Source organism: Lampetra fluviatilis, chromosome 5 (assembly GCF_964198595.1).
Source record: "Lampetra fluviatilis chromosome 5, kcLamFluv1.1, whole genome shotgun sequence".
In the NCBI taxonomy this organism is placed as follows: domain Eukaryota; kingdom Metazoa; phylum Chordata; class Hyperoartia; order Petromyzontiformes; family Petromyzontidae; genus Lampetra; species Lampetra fluviatilis.
The window spans coordinates 23,142,706-23,159,390 of record NC_136279.1 but is presented as its reverse complement, the minus strand read 5'-3'; the positions used below and the strand labels follow the sequence as shown (position 1 = coordinate 23,159,390).

At 56.3% G+C, this 16,685-nt stretch overlaps 1 protein-coding gene across 2 annotated transcripts in view; it reads right to left on the bottom strand.

The window, feature by feature from the left end:
- Positions 1-16,685, bottom strand: part of LOC144932772 (nucleolar protein 4-like) — a 141,692-nt gene that overhangs the window by 50,576 nt on the left and 74,431 nt on the right. For both annotated transcript variants that reach the window (XM_078857215.1, XM_078857217.1), the window contains exons 5-6: positions 14,505-14,646; positions 4,281-4,729 (exon numbers count right to left, since the gene is read on the bottom strand). In XM_078857215.1, coding sequence (XP_078713341.1) covers positions 4,281-4,729; positions 14,505-14,646 — 591 coding nt within the window. The remainder of the gene's footprint in view (positions 1-4,280; positions 4,730-14,504; positions 14,647-16,685) is intronic.

The following is a 16,685-nucleotide window of genomic DNA, read 5'->3' as shown; positions in this document are numbered from 1 at the left end:
GTCTCTGACTCGGTAACCCCTCGTGTCTCTGACTGGGTAACCCCACTTTGTCTCTGACTGGGTAACCCCTCGTGTCTCTGACTGGGTAACCCCACTTTGTCTCTGACTGGGTAACCCCACGTGTCTCTGACTCGGTAACCCCACGTGTCTCTGACTCGGTAATCCCACGTGTCTCTGACTCGGTAACCCCTCGTGTCTCTGACTCGGTAACCCCACGTGTCTCTGACTCGGTAACCCCTCGTGTCTCTGACTGGGTAACCCCACGTGTCTCTGACTCGGTAACCCCTCGTGTCTCTGACTGGGTAACCCCTCGTGTCTCTGACTGGGTAACCCCTCGTGTCTTTGACTGGGTAACCCCTCGTGTCTCTGACTGGGTAACCCCTCGTGCCTCTGACTGGGTAACCCCACGTGTCTCTGACTCGGTAACCCCTCGTGTCTCTGACTGGGTAACCCCTCGTGTCTCTGACTCGGTAACCCCACGTGTCTCTGACTCGGTAACCCCTCGTGTCTCTGACTCGGTAACCCCACGTGTCTCTGACTCGGTAACCCCTCGTGTCTCTGACTGGGTAACCCCACGTGTCTCTGACTCGGTAACCCCACGTGTCTCTGACTCGGTAACCCCACGTGTCTCTGACTCGGTAACCCCTCGTGTCTCTGATTGGCTAACCCCTCGTGTCTCTGACTGGGTAACCCCTCGTGTCTCTGACTCGGTAACACCGCGTGCCTCTGACTGGGTAACCCCTCGTGTCTCTGACTGGGTAACCCCACGTGTCTCTGACTCGGTAACCCCTCGTGTCTCTGACTGGGAAACCCCATGTGTCTCTGACTGGGTAACCCCTCGTGTCTCTGACTGGGTAACCCCTCGTGTCTCTGACTGGGTAACCCCACGTGTCTCTGACTCGGTAACCCCACGTGTCTCTGACTCGGTAACCCCTCGTGTCTCTGACTGGGTAACCCCACGTGTCTCTGACTGGGTAACCCCACGTGTCTCTGACTCGGTAACCCCACGTGTCTCTGACTCGGTAATCCCACGTGTCTCTGACTCGGTAACCCCTCGTGTCTCTGACTGGGTAACCCCACTTTGTCTCTGACTGGGTAACCCCTCGTGTCTCTGACTGGGTAACCCCACTTTGTCTCTGACTGGGTAACCCCACGTGTCTCTGACTCGGTAACCCCACGTGTCTCTGACTCGGTAATCCCACGTGTCTCTGACTCGGTAACCCCTCGTGTCTCTGACTCGGTAACCCCACGTGTCTCTGACTCGGTAACCCCTCGTGTCTCTGACTGGGTAACCCCACGTGTCTCTGACTCGGTAACCCCTCGTGTCTCTGACTGGGTAACCCCTCGTGTCTCTGACTGGGTAACCCCTCGTGTCTTTGACTGGGTAACCCCTCGTGTCTCTGACTGGGTAACCCCTCGTGCCTCTGACTGGGTAACCCCACGTGTCTCTGACTCGGTAACCCCTCGTGTCTCTGACTGGGTAACCCCTCGTGTCTCTGACTCGGTAACCCCACGTGTCTCTGACTCGGTAACCCCTCGTGTCTCTGACTCGGTAACCCCACGTGTCTCTGACTCGGTAACCCCTCGTGTCTCTGACTGGGTAACCCCACGTGTCTCTGACTCGGTAACCCCACGTGTCTCTGACTCGGTAACCCCACGTGTCTCTGACTCGGTAACCCCTCGTGTCTCTGATTGGCTAACCCCTCGTGTCTCTGACTGGGTAACCCCTCGTGTCTCTGACTCGGTAACACCGCGTGCCTCTGACTGGGTAACCCCTCGTGTCTCTGACTGGCTAACCCCTCGTGTCTCTGACTGGGTAACCCCTCGTGTCTCTGACTGGGTAACCCCACGTGCCTCTGACTCGGTAACCCCTCGTGTCTCTGACTGGGTAACCCCACGTGTCTCTGACTCGGTAACCCCTCGTGTCTCTGACTGGGTAACCCCTCGTGTCTATGACTGGGTAACCCCTCGTGTCTCTGACTGGGTAACCCCTCGTGTCTCTGACTGGGTAACCCCTCGTGTCTCTGACTGGGTAACCCCACGTGCCTCTGACTCGGTAACCCCTCGTGTCTCTGACTGGGTAACCCCTCGTGTCTCTGACTGGGTAACCCCTCGTGTCTCTGACTGGGTAACCCCTCGTGTCTCTGACTGGGTAACCCCTCGTGTCTCTGACTGGGTAACCCCTCGTGTCTCTGACTGGGTAACCCCACGTGTCTCTGACTCGGTAACCCCTCGTGTCTCTGACTGGGTAACCCCACATGTCTCTGACTCGGTAACCCCTCGTGTCTCTGACTGGGTAACCCCACGTGTCTCTGACTGGGTAACCCCTCGTGTCTCTGACTGGGTAACCCCACGTGTCTCTGACTCGGTAACCCCACGTGTCTCTGACTCGGTAACCCCTCGTGTCTCTGACTGGGTAACCCCACGTGTCTCTGACTGGGTAACCCCTCGTGCCTCTGACTCGGTAACCCCACGTGTCTCTGACTCGGTAACCCCTCGTGTCTCTGACTGGGTAACCCCACGTGTCTCTGACTGGGTAACCCCACGTGTCTCTGACTGGGTAACCCCTCGTGCCTCTGACTCGGTAACCCCACGTGTCTCTGACTCGGTAACCCCTCGTGTCTCTGACTGGGTAACCCCACGTGTCTCTGACTGGGTAACCCCACGTGTCTCTGACTGGGTAACCCCGCGTGTCTCTCCCTTCATTCGCCGTCTCAGCAGAGCAAACCGCAGCACACCGCTGACGTGCCGGCTACCGCCCCGCCTCAACACGAGTAGAATCTTTGAGACACCTCTTAGCATAATACAAAGATAAAGATTATCCATATAGCCTTGAATAGATGAGTGGCAAGTGCTGTTGGTGAGCACCTATTAAGGTCAGCACGACTCACGAGGGAGTTGGGGTGGCCAGGACAGTACCTCGTTCGCTTTTGTCTCCCCAATGGTGATGTTTACACACTGCATCACTAACTCATTTGAGGCTGAGTCGACCTAGGGGAGGTCCAGGACTGCTCCACTTGACTTGAGAGTGGTAATCAAACTCAGGCCGCCGAGTTTGTGGCGCAGTGCGCTAACCACCGCGCCTCCGCTCTCCGTGTTGCGGCAAGTGCTGTAAGCGAGCAGCACCTATGAAGGCCGGCGCGGTAGACGAGGGGGTGGGTGGCCAGCCACACGCCCGCCAAACTTCGCCTCCCCAGTGACGATGTTTGCACACAGACGCACGCGCGCGCACGCGCACACAGACGCACGCTTTAACGAGGCAGCCGAATCGTACTGGTGTGTCCCTAACGAGTTCGAGGGAAACATGCCTGCGTAAGGAGCACATTAATGCACAACTCCCCTGGGGGGTGGGTGGGTGGGCGGCGGTGGCAGGAGGAAACAAAAATGACGACAAGTCCCACTCAACGGTGCAACGAGCACACAAAAGCCTGGTCGGGTTCACCGCCCGCCCATCGGTGCAAGGGCTGTGTCAGTTTGACGTGGCGTCGTGCGCAGCGAACAAACGCACGCTGGGAAAAAATCAGGAGAGGGCGGCCGATAATTCCTGTGGCAGAGTAGGTGGGGTTCTCAGAGGTGCGTGCGGGTATGTGAATGTGTGCGTGTGTTTTGTGCGGTGTGCGTGGCTGGGTGAGTGAGCGTGGCTGTGTGTAGGTGGGGAGCGGTGGTGTAGCGGTTAGCGCTATGCTGCGCGACGAACCTGGCCACCCGAGTTCGATTCCCACTCACGGCCAACACCAGCGATGATTATCTGAACCGGTCCTGGGCCTCCCCTAGGTCGACTCAGCCTCAAATGAGTACCTGGTGTGATGTGTAAACATCGCCACTGGGGAGATCAAGGCGGCCGGGCGTGGTGTTGGCCACCCACCACCTTGTGTGCCGTGCCGGCCTTTATAGGTGCTTACTCACAGAACTTGCCACTACAGTCTGCTGAGGCTATACGGGGGATCTTTGTCTTTTTGTGGCTGTGTGTATGCGGGGATCAGTCGCGGTTAGCGCGTCGCCCGCTACGAACCCAGCCACCGGGTTTGTTCATTTGGAGAATTAAAGAGACCAGGGTAGTCTCATTTTCAAGGGTGACCTGGCTCACCAAATAAACAAATAAAATAAAGAACTGTACAGCAATGAAGCAAATAGAAACTAGAGCAAAGACAACTGTCTCATCACAAACACGAAAATGTCGCACAAACATTAATCGCGGTGACGCTCCCCACCTGCACTCCCATGGGCTTCCACCCCAGCCCCCCATCGACCCCCCCACCGGCGGCAACGTGCACTCTCACCCTGCTCACGTCGTGCTCCTTGTCCCTCTCCGCCTTCACCGTCGCCCCGTGCCTGGCCCGGACCCGCGCCGGCTCCGATGCGGCCTCCGTCTCGGACGCGGCGTCCGTGTCCATCTCCAGCTCGGCCTCCTCGGCCTTCGCCCTGGCGATCAGCTGGGACAGAGGAGGCGGCGGCGGCGGCGGAGGTGGAGGAAGAGGGAGGCCGAGAGGGAGGGGAAGGCGAGCGGCGGCGCCGCAGCGAGCCCTGCGCTGCTCGCTCAGGTTGAGCGGGAGGTCGAGACCGGGCTCGGCGAGAGCGGCGAGGGTCCCCTCGGCCTCGCGGGGGGCCGGCTCCGAGTCGGGGCCGGCCTCGTGCGGCCGCCCGTTGGTGGCGGCGGCGGTGGCAGCGGCCGGGTGCGGAGCGTCGGGCCCGCACGCCTCCCCGGAGAGGTCCGACGAGAGCGAGTGATCTGTGACGACGAAGACGACGACGACGATGGTCAAAATATTCGTTGAGAAATCGTAACGCGCACGGTTTTCAGGTTCCCCCTTGGAGAGACAGAGATTGAGACGAGCCCGAAGGCAGCTGACAATTGCCAAAGCTCCGCGGTCCTCCATTGGCCAATGACGATGACAGCGAGAGATCTGTCAACATCAAGGATAACAACAACAACATGAGGCGCCGCGCCATTATAGAATTCGCGTAAACGGCGTCAACGATGACAAACGTAAAACCGTCAGCGTCAACAGCAATTGCATCGAGCCAAGTGAAACTGTTCTGTCTTCTCGATTAAATGGGCTTGGGGTAGCACTCGTGTCTATTGGGTGAATGGAAATTCCACTTTCCCATGACAGGTGTTGGTTTCTACAAATGGGAGGACCAAAGTTGACGTCGCACAAATAGGAGGGACGATGGGTTCACGTCAACTTCAGCACAAGAACGAGCACCGATTGATTCCAACACCGGTGAGTCAGCGTCGTCTCTCACAAGACCCCATCGCCCAATGCCATCGTTGTCAGCAGCTCGTCGGCAGCACCGTGATCTCCGTCGTGAAAAAAAAAACGCTCGCGGCATTTTCAATAACAGCATCAACGTCGTCTCGCAGCAGTCGGATCGAATCCCCCGAGATGCCGCCGTGAAAATTGAACAAACCGGCGACCCGTTGCGATAGAGGGGAGCCATCGGGGGAGCGGCGGCGGCTGCGTTCGTTCGTCACAATTAGCCCGATAGTTGCAAAACTTTTCGCTTGAGCACGGCGACGTCCCGAAATGACTTCGAAAATCCTGAGACGCATCGCCGAGTCCTCGTGTTGCAGCCGGGGAGGCACGTGCGGGGGAGGAGGGGAGCGTTGCCTCCCGAGCCCGTGCCAGCCTCGTCGCGCGCCCCACGGCCGTGCGGGCTGGTGGCGACCGGTCACCGCAGCGGTCAGCGCTCAGGACATTCCTCACCGATACATCCGAATAGAAGGAAGAGGGCTCCCGTGAGGCGCAGCGAGCGGGGAGTTGCCAACGCTCCCCCCAGACAATTGCTGAATTAATTTGCCTCATTAGTGGGTTCCAAAGTCGTCACGTCGCATTCACTTTGTCGAAAAACTCCAAAGGGAATATGACCGCTGACGGAGACACTGTCTCCCGGATGCCGGAGCTTGCAGTTTATGCCGAGGGAGGGAGGGAGGCGTCACAGAAGAAGGGAGGGAAGAATTGAGCAGGAGGAGTAGGAGGGATGGGAAGGGAAGTGAGCGAGCGATTGCAAAGATAAATGGGGGCTCTTGGAGCACGTATCGGTACCGCCACCGCCGTCGTCTCGAGTGTTGGCGCAGCATCGTGAAGCGGCCCGGGAGGCGCTGCTTCACGATGCTCCCCTCCCTTATACCAGCGCGGGGCCAAGTGAGGGCCCTCAGTGAGGGCCCTCCACGGGGCCCATCGCAGGCCCACCCCCCAAACCCCCCCGCCCCCCCCCCCTCCCCACTGTGGCGAAACTTTCATTCAGCAGCGGATGTACGTTATAATGATTCTATGAATACAAATCGTATATTGCATTGAGCGCATCGTATGGTGTCGTGACGCTGTGAAAGGGAGCCGCAAAGGCGAGCGGCTGATGAGCCGTGATAAAGTTGGCGGAGGTGAGAGCAGGAGGAGGGCCAAACATCTGGAATTTCTAGTCGTGTGCGCGTTGCCCCCCCCCCCAATCAAGCATGCTTATCTGCACTCACATCAAAGCACCGTCGGTTTACATTAGCATCTAGCGACCGCACTATCAGTCTGCTGGCAACAAACAAAAAAAGTGATCGCGATTCAATGCTTATCGTCGTCTAGCATTAAAGCAAATCTGCTGCAGGATTTCACGTGGGATTATGCGAGTCTCTCTGCATTGCTGATTCATTTTCCCATCGCCTGCCTCGGCAGCTCGTAGCGAAATCATAAAGGGGGGGCGGGGGGCGGTGTGGATATACACTGTACGCACGAGTCCGCACATTATCCCACCGCCATCTATTATTCACTCCCGTATATTTGGTGGGGGGGTGGGGGGGGGTAGAAAGACTTGATCGAACTGCGTACACATCGTCAGAGGCGAGAGAAATATATTTGCCTCCGCGTCCGCTCGAGAATTTGCTGGCGTGAGGTCGCGTCGGCTCGGGGCGCGCTCCTCTTTGCTGCATTGTTTTACGAGCGGAGGAGGCGTCGCGGCTGGCACCGTGGGGGCACTGCGAGCTCACGACTACCAAAGAGAAAAACAACGCTCCGTTTGCAACCTTTCCAGATATTTCACAATTTGCTCAAAGTGCCGCGGTGTAAGGTGCAATCCCTCACCGTAAAGTCAATCTCTCTATTTCTCTCTCTGCCCCCCTCTCTCCGCCCTGAAGAATGGACATTGGCCCGAAATGACAGCCGACTGTATTATCTGTCATTAGGCTTTGCTCATTCACCGGCCCCCACTGACCAGCATGGTGAAGTATGGCCAAACAATCCACATGGCCGACATGGCGTGAGTAGGGAGCCCTTCATTTAGCAGCGGATTCACAAAGGGGTGTACGTTAATTATTATTTCAAACGCATTTGCCACTCGACGGATATTTGCTCGGACTCTTGTTCCTGGTAGCCTGGCGGACTCGAGTCCCCGATCCCGAGCCTCACCAGGCCGAGGATAAAATCCCAGAAAACCCGCGGACTCGGCCGGGGTCACCCGGAGACTCATTAGGGCGGGGGAGCTGTCTCGGAGCGCGCTCGCTCAGGAAGCCAAGCGCGGGAAATCGAGGACGGCTCGACGATGCGATCATTCATCTCACTCGGCTCACAAGCCTCGAGTCAGGGCCAGCTGGAGGAGGAGGAGGTAGACGCTGCGACTCATTAGGAACGGTAAAGGGGCCGAGTGCATCTCAAAGCTGCTTGAGTCTCTCTGGATTTCCGCCCCCAAGCCTGGCATGCCCCCCCCAACCTACCCCACTACCCCCCCCCATCCCAACACACAGGCAGGCTGCCGTGTCGATATAAGCTGATAAATACCTTCCACAGTTGTTAATTATCCACAGACACGCAGAGCCCTGACGACAGAAATAACCCACAGCCGCCCATTCCTCCACGGCGCGCGAGAAGGCTCCGCCGATCAGTCGGAGGTGAATGTACAACTCCTGCCGCTCGTCAAACCACCCTGGAGTATGGTCAAAGAAGGCTCCCTGCCTCGGTGGCTGACGCGCCGTTGGGATGGCCTCCGTCCAGCCGCGGACCAACAAAAGGGCTGTAAATATTATAATAAATATTAGTTCAATCTTGGGGGTGGAGGGGGTGACTCGGCCAATCATCATCTCTCCCTCCGGCGTAAAAAAAATTGGTACCACTTTGTTGGGAAGTCGACAGTGGCCGTGCTAAGGATAGACTCGCTCTCGCCATAGGAACGTGGAATTTCCACCACTGCCTCGGGCACCGCCACGATGCTCATTTGAGCAGCGAATTCACTTTGCACTTTTCAACATCGAGCCAACATTTCGGGTTGACCACCGAGTCACCATCTCAACGGCGTTGTTGGCCGCACCTGCGAGCGCACAGTGGAGGCCCACATTTGGGCCCACGATGGCACCAGGGCCCTCGAACTCCTCGCGGGATCAACACTGACGTTAGCGGTGCAACTGCAGACAGATCCTCCCCCCCCACCTCTCTCACTGTACCGACATCCAAACGACGCAACGGAGAGGGAATTTAATTTACGACGGAAATATGCGAGCTAATCGGCGCGCCCCATTCTCGCCCGCTTGCCTTTGCTGATCTGGAAGGCAAGGCTGATGGTTTCACGGGAAATGCCTTCCTCTGCCTCCCACAAAAGAATATATATCTCCTGCCACTCATCCAGAAAGTGTTAATGTTGCTCGGCAAGAAAAAAAAGTTGGGCTCGTATTAATGGAGGCTTAAATAGATGAGAGAGAGAGCGAGCGAGAGAGAGAGATGGAGAACGTCGCTGCTGAGAGCCACAGACAGCAGCAGGAATTTCACTAGAGAGCGAAACTGGGCACCGGAAAGGAAGGAGATCCATACCTTCCAAGTTAACGCAGGATCCGCATGAGCTTCTTCACTCCAGAGGTCAAGCACACATGCGCAGGAGGGAGCCCGACGATTGGGAATGCTCAATTATCACTTTGCATCGTCGGCGTTGCTCCCCCTACCCCGCTCGCCACGAAAACTGCAGACCGTGCTTCCTTTTATTCCTCGACTCGTACAACGTGGTGCTTCCGCAGATTTCTAGCGACTAATACTCACGATGCCGTGACCTCTTCGGTCGCTTCAATGGGTGGCTCCTTTCAAATTTTTCGGAGAGAGAGAGCGACCGAGAAAAAATTAAAAGCCACCACCACCACCGCACATGCCCGACGCACGCTGCCCGCTGCAAATAATTTTAAGGACGGCGCTCCCTGCAATTATCCACGCTGCATCTGCGAGCCTCCGCACATCACTCGACGAGAAGCGACGTCTGTCCGTGATGGACACTCTCTGCTTAGCCCTTGCCTCATATATTTCTCACGTCGGTGCACAGGCAGACATTGCCGGGCCTCCAGGGTAGGGTTTGTGACGAAGTGAAATGTCAGTCACCCACTACCGCCTCCCCCGCTCCTCCTCCAGCAACACTTTCCACCCTCCCCCCGGACTCCCACCCTCCCTCCGAGAGCCCTCCAACTAGCCTCGTGGTGCACTCCCCCTCCCCTCCCTCGCTCCCTCTCTGCCTCCTCTCCGTACTCTGCCCACTCACCCCCCTACGCCCCGCCTCGCTCGCCGGCGTTCCATGCAAATGTGGGGGGGCAGGGTTCGGCTGGGGCTTGGGGGGGAGGGATTAAAGTGGCGGAGGGGTTGAGAGATTGCTGAGGAGTTAAGAGTCATTATCACTAAGTTTCAGCCCCAGGGCTGGGAAGCAGACCTTTCCTTATCAGAAAGCACAAAGCGTTTATTTTATTTTATTATTTCAGATGCCAAGGCCACAGCTGCGTGTGTATGCGTGTGGACGGCAGGCTGGCAGAGATGGTAGCAGCAAAACAAAAGGATGCGTTCTTATATCTGCATATTTTTTTACGAATTACTCCCAACCAATTCTACGTTATTTTCTTTTAATTTAAACCAATTTCATGATTTAACTTCGTGAGGATTTGTGTGATGCTCATTGTTAACTGATAGAAAAAACAAAACTACTAATTTCTCACGCGACAACCCAGTTGTTTTTTGTTCCGATTGCTATTTGCTCCATTGCTGTACTGTACTTTATTTCGTGTTGTCATTGTGGTGACCCAGGTCATGCTCGCGGATGAGACTCCTCTGCCCTGGCCTCGTGAGTTCTCACCCTGGCCACACAAAATCAACTTGGCTCGACTTCCTGCGTCAATTCAGAACGAGTTAATCTGTCAACGAGTGTGAGGTGTGACGTCCAAGTGTAACGTCAGTCAATCTCTCCAACCCAGGCTCTCTTTATGCTCTGAAGAAGGCCCATTTCCCAAAACGTCAACCTTTCTTCATTTTCCGTCACATTGCTCATTCACCATGGTGTCGCGTGGGGGTGGGGGGGTGACCCTCGTCCACAGGTGAAAGGGGCTCTGGGCAGGTGCATGAAAGTAAGTGTCAACGACTAACATCAATGACTTCCGTTAAGACGTGTTGTGGTTTTAGCCGCCTAACTTTAATAAAACTGAAATGGGGCCAAGGCATTTTCTGAAACCATTCTGAGACGCCGCGTCTCAAACCCATCAGCCCCAGAGCCATACTCAGCCATCGCTGCCACCACAGCCATTAACCAATACCACACCCATCCACCCCCACCAAATACCACACCCATCCACCACCACCCAATACCACACCTATCCACCCCCACCAAATGCCACACCCATCCACCCCCACCAAAAGCCACACCCATTCACCACCACCCAATGCCACACCATCCACCACCACCACCCCACCCAGCTGCCATCACCAACAACAACAACCACCACCACTGTTAACCACCACCATCAATCCAACACCCCACCCACCCACCACTACCACCAACTACCACCAACCACCACCACTACACGAGAGGCCATCCCTGTGTCACTGAGAGCAGCGGTGGTGGTGCTGGTAGTGGTGCCAGTGGTGGTGCCAGTGGTGGTGCCAGTGGTGGTGGCGGTGGTTGTGGAAGCTGAGACACTGTGGCGGTGCGTGTCCGTGTACCGCCCCTGCCCTAGCCGGCAGTGTCCGCCATGCGACGTTACATCTGCACCGGAGCCACCGTCGCCGTGACCGCCGCGGCTCACGACGATCGTCTGCAGGTGACGACGGTTCAGCCCTCGGGGGCCGGGATCGGCGCTCGGGATCGGCGCTCGGCACCGCAAGACGGACGAGGGGGTTGGCCGTAGCCCAAACACTGCGAGGTGTCGATGGGGGGCAGGGGCACGGCACGTTCATTTATGGCAGCGGCTCTTAACGTTCACTGCAGCCTTGTACCCCTTTGGTTCTCAAGCGTAGAGAAAATTATAATAAATATTAATAAACACAGAGGGTTTGATGAAACAAAGTAGTTGTACTTACGTGCCCGTGCTTCATTTATGGTTCAACGATTTACCTTCTTAAAAAATATCTGGCCACGTCTCGCACCCCCAGGGGGTGCAGCATGCACCCCACGTTAAGAGCCACTGAGTTATGGGCACCGCCACTCCCACTGTAGTTGCGCACGCGTGTTTGGCTGTGTCGATGCATGCCTCCATCCAGTAGTGGACTGATGTACGTAGGCAGGACTGTGCCGACATCGTGATCTCCATCCAACAGTAGGCTGACAAAGACGTTGACATTTTATATAATCATTTATGTGAATTCAACCCCCCTGACCCTAACCCTAACAATAATTTACAGATGTTGGGTCAATCCACTGCTGGATGAAGGCCTGCCCACGCAGCTGTCGGCCATGGGCAGGGGAAGTTTTTTTTATTTTGGCAAGAGACGAAACCGGGAGGGCACCCTCCGTGTCCGTGGCTGCGACGACCTCGCTGGGCCGCGTTAAATGTACGCACGGGATGCGCCCCAGCTGTGCGAGCCAACAACAACAACAACAACTTGCACACCGCCGTGTTGAAGAACAACGCGCGACAGCAAATGAAGACGACGCAGCAGCGAGGGACCAGTCGGGTCGGTCTCCGTGGGAAATGTCAGCGCCACGGATCACGGGACAGGCTGCCCCCCCCCCCCCCCGGCTCTGCTCTGAGGGGATCGGAGGGGCAAGGCTCAACCACCCCACTGATTGCAGAAGGGCCTCCACTACAGTGGAGCTCTAGAGATGCCCCCTCCACGCTGGCAAGACGTCGTGGAAGAAGTGGGAGTTACCCACACTTTACCCCGCCAGACACGACCTGCCAATTGACCAGCTGCGATGAACCCATGCACACTGCTGCTGGGTGGACTGGGGTGGCAAGGGTAGGAAATTAAGAAACTTGCGTTGTTCGTTCAACTGCTGCGCCGGGAGATCAAATCCAACCGGCGGCCTCTGGATAGCAAGTCCAGTGTGCTCAACTTCACCCCACAGCAGCGTCCCTAGCGACGGATCGCGAGTTCTGGGCCGGTATTATTTTTTGGGTTCTATCCCTGGATCGTCGATAAAGCCCGGAACGGCGTGGGTCGATTTCACCGCCGCACACTCAGCAGCCATGAAATGCCTCTCGATTTTCTGCAGCAGCCCTCGTCAGGTGTGTCCGCTGCAGATGGCCAAGTCATTTATGAGGCTTTTGTTTTCAACGTTCGCTCCACGCTCATTTGAGATGTGGACCGATCGCGACGCGGGCGGCTGTGAGGCTGAGACGCTGCACTGGACTCAGTTTTGGCGAAGCAATCGCGCTGTCAATTACGCTCCCTCCCCCAGCCACTTCCACCATAGTGGCCACGAAGCAGCAGCATCCGTGCGTGCGTCCCACGGACATGGGTCACCGCAACGTACGCGAGATGTGGTGCGTGCCGGAGCGAGAGTTCTATGAACGGCATCTTGTTGACTCATGAGGGCTATCCTGGGATCCTGGTCCGGGTTCATCTCAATTACCAACTGATCAACAAGGCATTAGCAACCGAAACAAATCACAACGTTGAGGGGTGGTAGGTGCGGATTGCTGCATAACAATGGCTCTTCCCTTGACACGGTTAGGTGGCAAGAGTCGACCGTTTTACTTTGAGTGCAATTGAGCTCTTGAGCATATCTGTTTAACTTTTGAAGTGGTCGATGGAGAACTGTTCAATTACAAACCGTTTAAAAATATATATACACTTTGACTTCGCAGTATAACGTGCAGTCGACAACTACGAGTCGGTCACTCTTTCTCTGCTCTGAATGAGGGCTATTGCCTGAAACGTTAGGCTGTTATACATTGTAAGACAATATTAATCGTATGTTACGCACACTCATCATGGTACTGCTTTGTGCGTTTAACGGGATGCCATAGTTTATTTGGAGAGCTCTTGCCAATAACATCTGTTAATCCAGCAGAATTTGTTTGGCAAGCCTGACCTTGCTGATGAGACCCAGAAGGTCGAGACCGTTCCCGAGTTGGCTTGTTCCCACGGGTGCTGCCGGATGGCACCGGTCTTTAAATCCAAGAAGTTGATGGCAAGCAAAACATTTAGCTGAATATTGAGATTTTATATTCTCAGTTCGTTGCAAACTTCCCCACCTCACGCTAACCGCCGCCCTCTTTAGCGGTGTCTGTCTGCCAACGCATCAACGCCTCTAAAAACCGGATTCTCTGGTGTGCATAGTGCGTATGATGGTCTCAGCAGTGCCAAAGTTAATGAGAAGGACCTTTATGGGCGAGGCTGCATTGAAACTAAAAAAATAATTCTCTTTTTCAGAAGCCACAAATTACAGCTCAATGAAGTGGCTTATCACGTGGAAATGTATAGCAGCCAAATTCTCTAAACGCACGTTAATTCTAAATGTGGAGGGAAAAACCGGAGGACCCAGAGAAAAATCCACGCGACTACGGGGAGAGATAACATGCAAATTCCAAATATACAACAGGCCTCAGGGTCGGGATCGAACCCAGTACCTCATGCATACCAGGTGAGGGAGTTAACATCTCGCCACCATGACGCCCCATTTGGCAAGGCCACAGTAGCATTGCCACGTGGCCCACGGCTGCGATCGGGGCCGGATCAACATAAGGGTGACTCAAGGTCGCGACGACTTATTTCACCGCAAACTCACGGCTGCCCTCTTTACCAGCGGACCGCTTATAGCGACGCTTCTTGGTCACTGATCTGGTGGCATCATCCTGGGATAAACCAAACGGCGGGGAGGCGGTTTGCGGAGCACTCGGCCGTTCGCGAGGAGACAAATTTGGAGTGGATATTGATTTTCCACGGTGTAGCTGCGTAGAGCCCTCCCCTCGATTCATCGAGTGCAGTAAAGTCAGGAGGCACTGACAATATCTTGCTGGACAGGAGGCGCGCAACGATGCATCAGTCCTGCAGACAGAATTGATTCCCGCGCGAACCACGCATGTAAGAATCTACGACTTGTACTGTATTAATGTACGCATGGAGCGTTGGGATCGTGTGAGCTGTGTGCATTCGCTTTCGTGTAAACAAATCCTCCACTCACTCGCCGATCTAAAGCAGGAAGACCTCTCTTCTATGAAGAAGACACCGTTGCCTAAAACATTACCAGCGGGGCGCAGGGTCGCGGGGGAAGGCTCGAGGGGGCAGGCTCGAGGGGGCAGGGTCGAGGGGGCAGGGTCGAGGGGGCAGGGTCGCCGGTGCTACCTTCATCGCCGCCCTGACTGCCCCGGGGGCTGCTGCTGCCACCGCCATCGCGCTCGTGGCGCTCCGTCTCGGACGCGGGGGGAGCGGAGGCGCTCATGTCGCGCTGCTCCTCCATGCTGCTCACCGACTCCGACTCCTCATCCTGCCGGGGCGGCGCCACACAAAGAGACAAAGATCGACCCGTAAAGCCTTGAACAGACCGTTGGGGCAAGGGCCGTTCTCGAGCACATGCGCGTACACACACACACACGCGCGTGCGCGCGCGTTAACGTACGCGCGCGCACAGACGCACACACGGCACGAACGAAGACAACAGCAGCTGATATTCGATGGTGACGTCACCACGGTGCTTGTGACAGGATAGGTGCACGTTGAGGCCACGTGACATGTCGAAGGATCGCTGCCAGGAGGTCACAGGAGAGACCCGGGTGCCATGAGTTAGATGACTCACGGAGACAACGACCTACAGAGACTGTTGTGCCAAGTTCTGTGAGCGAGTAATTATGAAGGTCGGAACGGCAGACGAGGGGGGTGGGTGGCCAGCACCATGTCTCCCCAGTGGCGATGTTTACACTCTGCACCAGGCTACTCATTTGAGGCTGAGTCGATCTAGAGGAGGCCCAGGACCGGTCAGATATTCGTCACCGGTATTGGCCATGAGCGGGAATCGAACTTGCGTTAGTGTGCTAACAGCTGCACCGCCGCTCCCCACACACACACTCACACACGTGTGCACTCACGTGTGCACTCACGCACACGCACACACACGCCGCTCTTCAGACAGGGCGCCGCAAACTCGACACCGGGCGACCTTTGGGCTCCTGGAGGTGGAGGATTCGGGGAAGTGCAGAGAGCGGGGAGCTGGAGGTTGGTTGGTGGGGAGTGCGGTGGAGAGATAGTGGACGGAGGAGGGGGGTGAGAGGAGGGGGAGAGGGGCAGCTGAGATGGAAGTGGGGGGGTAGAGATTAGTTTGCACCTACGTGTGCACAGTTTAGGCTTTCACTCCGTGGTGCCAGCGCGTGCGCGCGCGCGGTGCAAAACGAGCCGGCCTGGTTTTTCCAGTGCAGCCGAGTCAGGTGAGGTCAGGTGTTCGGTTGGAAAGCCTCAATTATTCAGCCGCTCACACACACACTGCCAGGTGTACGCCGCACGCGTGGTCCTCTCTCTGGGTAGCCCGGGCTGACAACACTCAAGCAGCCTTCACACACCACGCACTCCCCATCATTAATACCACTGTCGTCATCAGCAGCAGCAGTCGCCATACAGCCACTGCTGGATGAGGGAGCGGATGAGCGAGTAGTGGGCCGTAAAGGTTGCCAGCTGACCCGGCACAGTTTCGGAGAATTGCCATCTGTGCTCCCGGTGGCACGGATTGATTTGGACCGAGGTCTGTTTGACCCGAGTGTGCCTCGTTGGGTCCACTTTGCTCCCCCACACCCCCCCCCCCCCCATTATATGGAAGGCCCGCGTAACTGCGGCTTACTCCACAATTATGAGCGCCCTGAGTGGACGTGTCATCCGCTGCTTTGGAACCCGCGTGGGGGTGGGGATGGAGGGAGAGTAACGAGAGGAGACGGCGACACTCACGGCACCTTCGCTCGCTGTTTCTCACGAACTGCGACGAACGCGGCGATGTGAGAAAGGTTACAAAGAGAACTTAAAGAGATGCTGCAAATCCTCGCGACGTCTTCCAAGCATGTGGTGATGCACGCGCGCCTGTGTGTTTGTGTGTGCGTCTTTGTGTGTCTTGGGTGTTTTGTTATCAGCAGAGCGGTGGTGCAGTGGTTAGCGCACTGCCCTATGAACCATGGGCCCCCTCCCCCCCCCCGAGTTTGATTCCAGCTCACGGCAAACAATCAGTTGCCACTATCCGAACCGGTTCTGAGCCTTTCCTGGGTCGACTCAGCCTTAAATGAGCACCTGTTGTTTACCTGTGAACGTAAGCCCTAGGAAGTAAAAAGAAAAACAGTCGGCCATGGTGACGACTACACCACGCCATCGTGTGCCGTGTCGGCCTTAATAGGTGCTCGCTAACAGGACTTCCCCCCCCCCAACATTCTACTAAAGGCTCCACGGGGGGAGGAGGTTCGTTGTGCTTTATCTCTCGAATCTGCCCCCCCCCCCAATGAGTTCAATACTCAGCAGCAATGCGCTGACAGCAGCACGGGAGGGGTCAGAGCC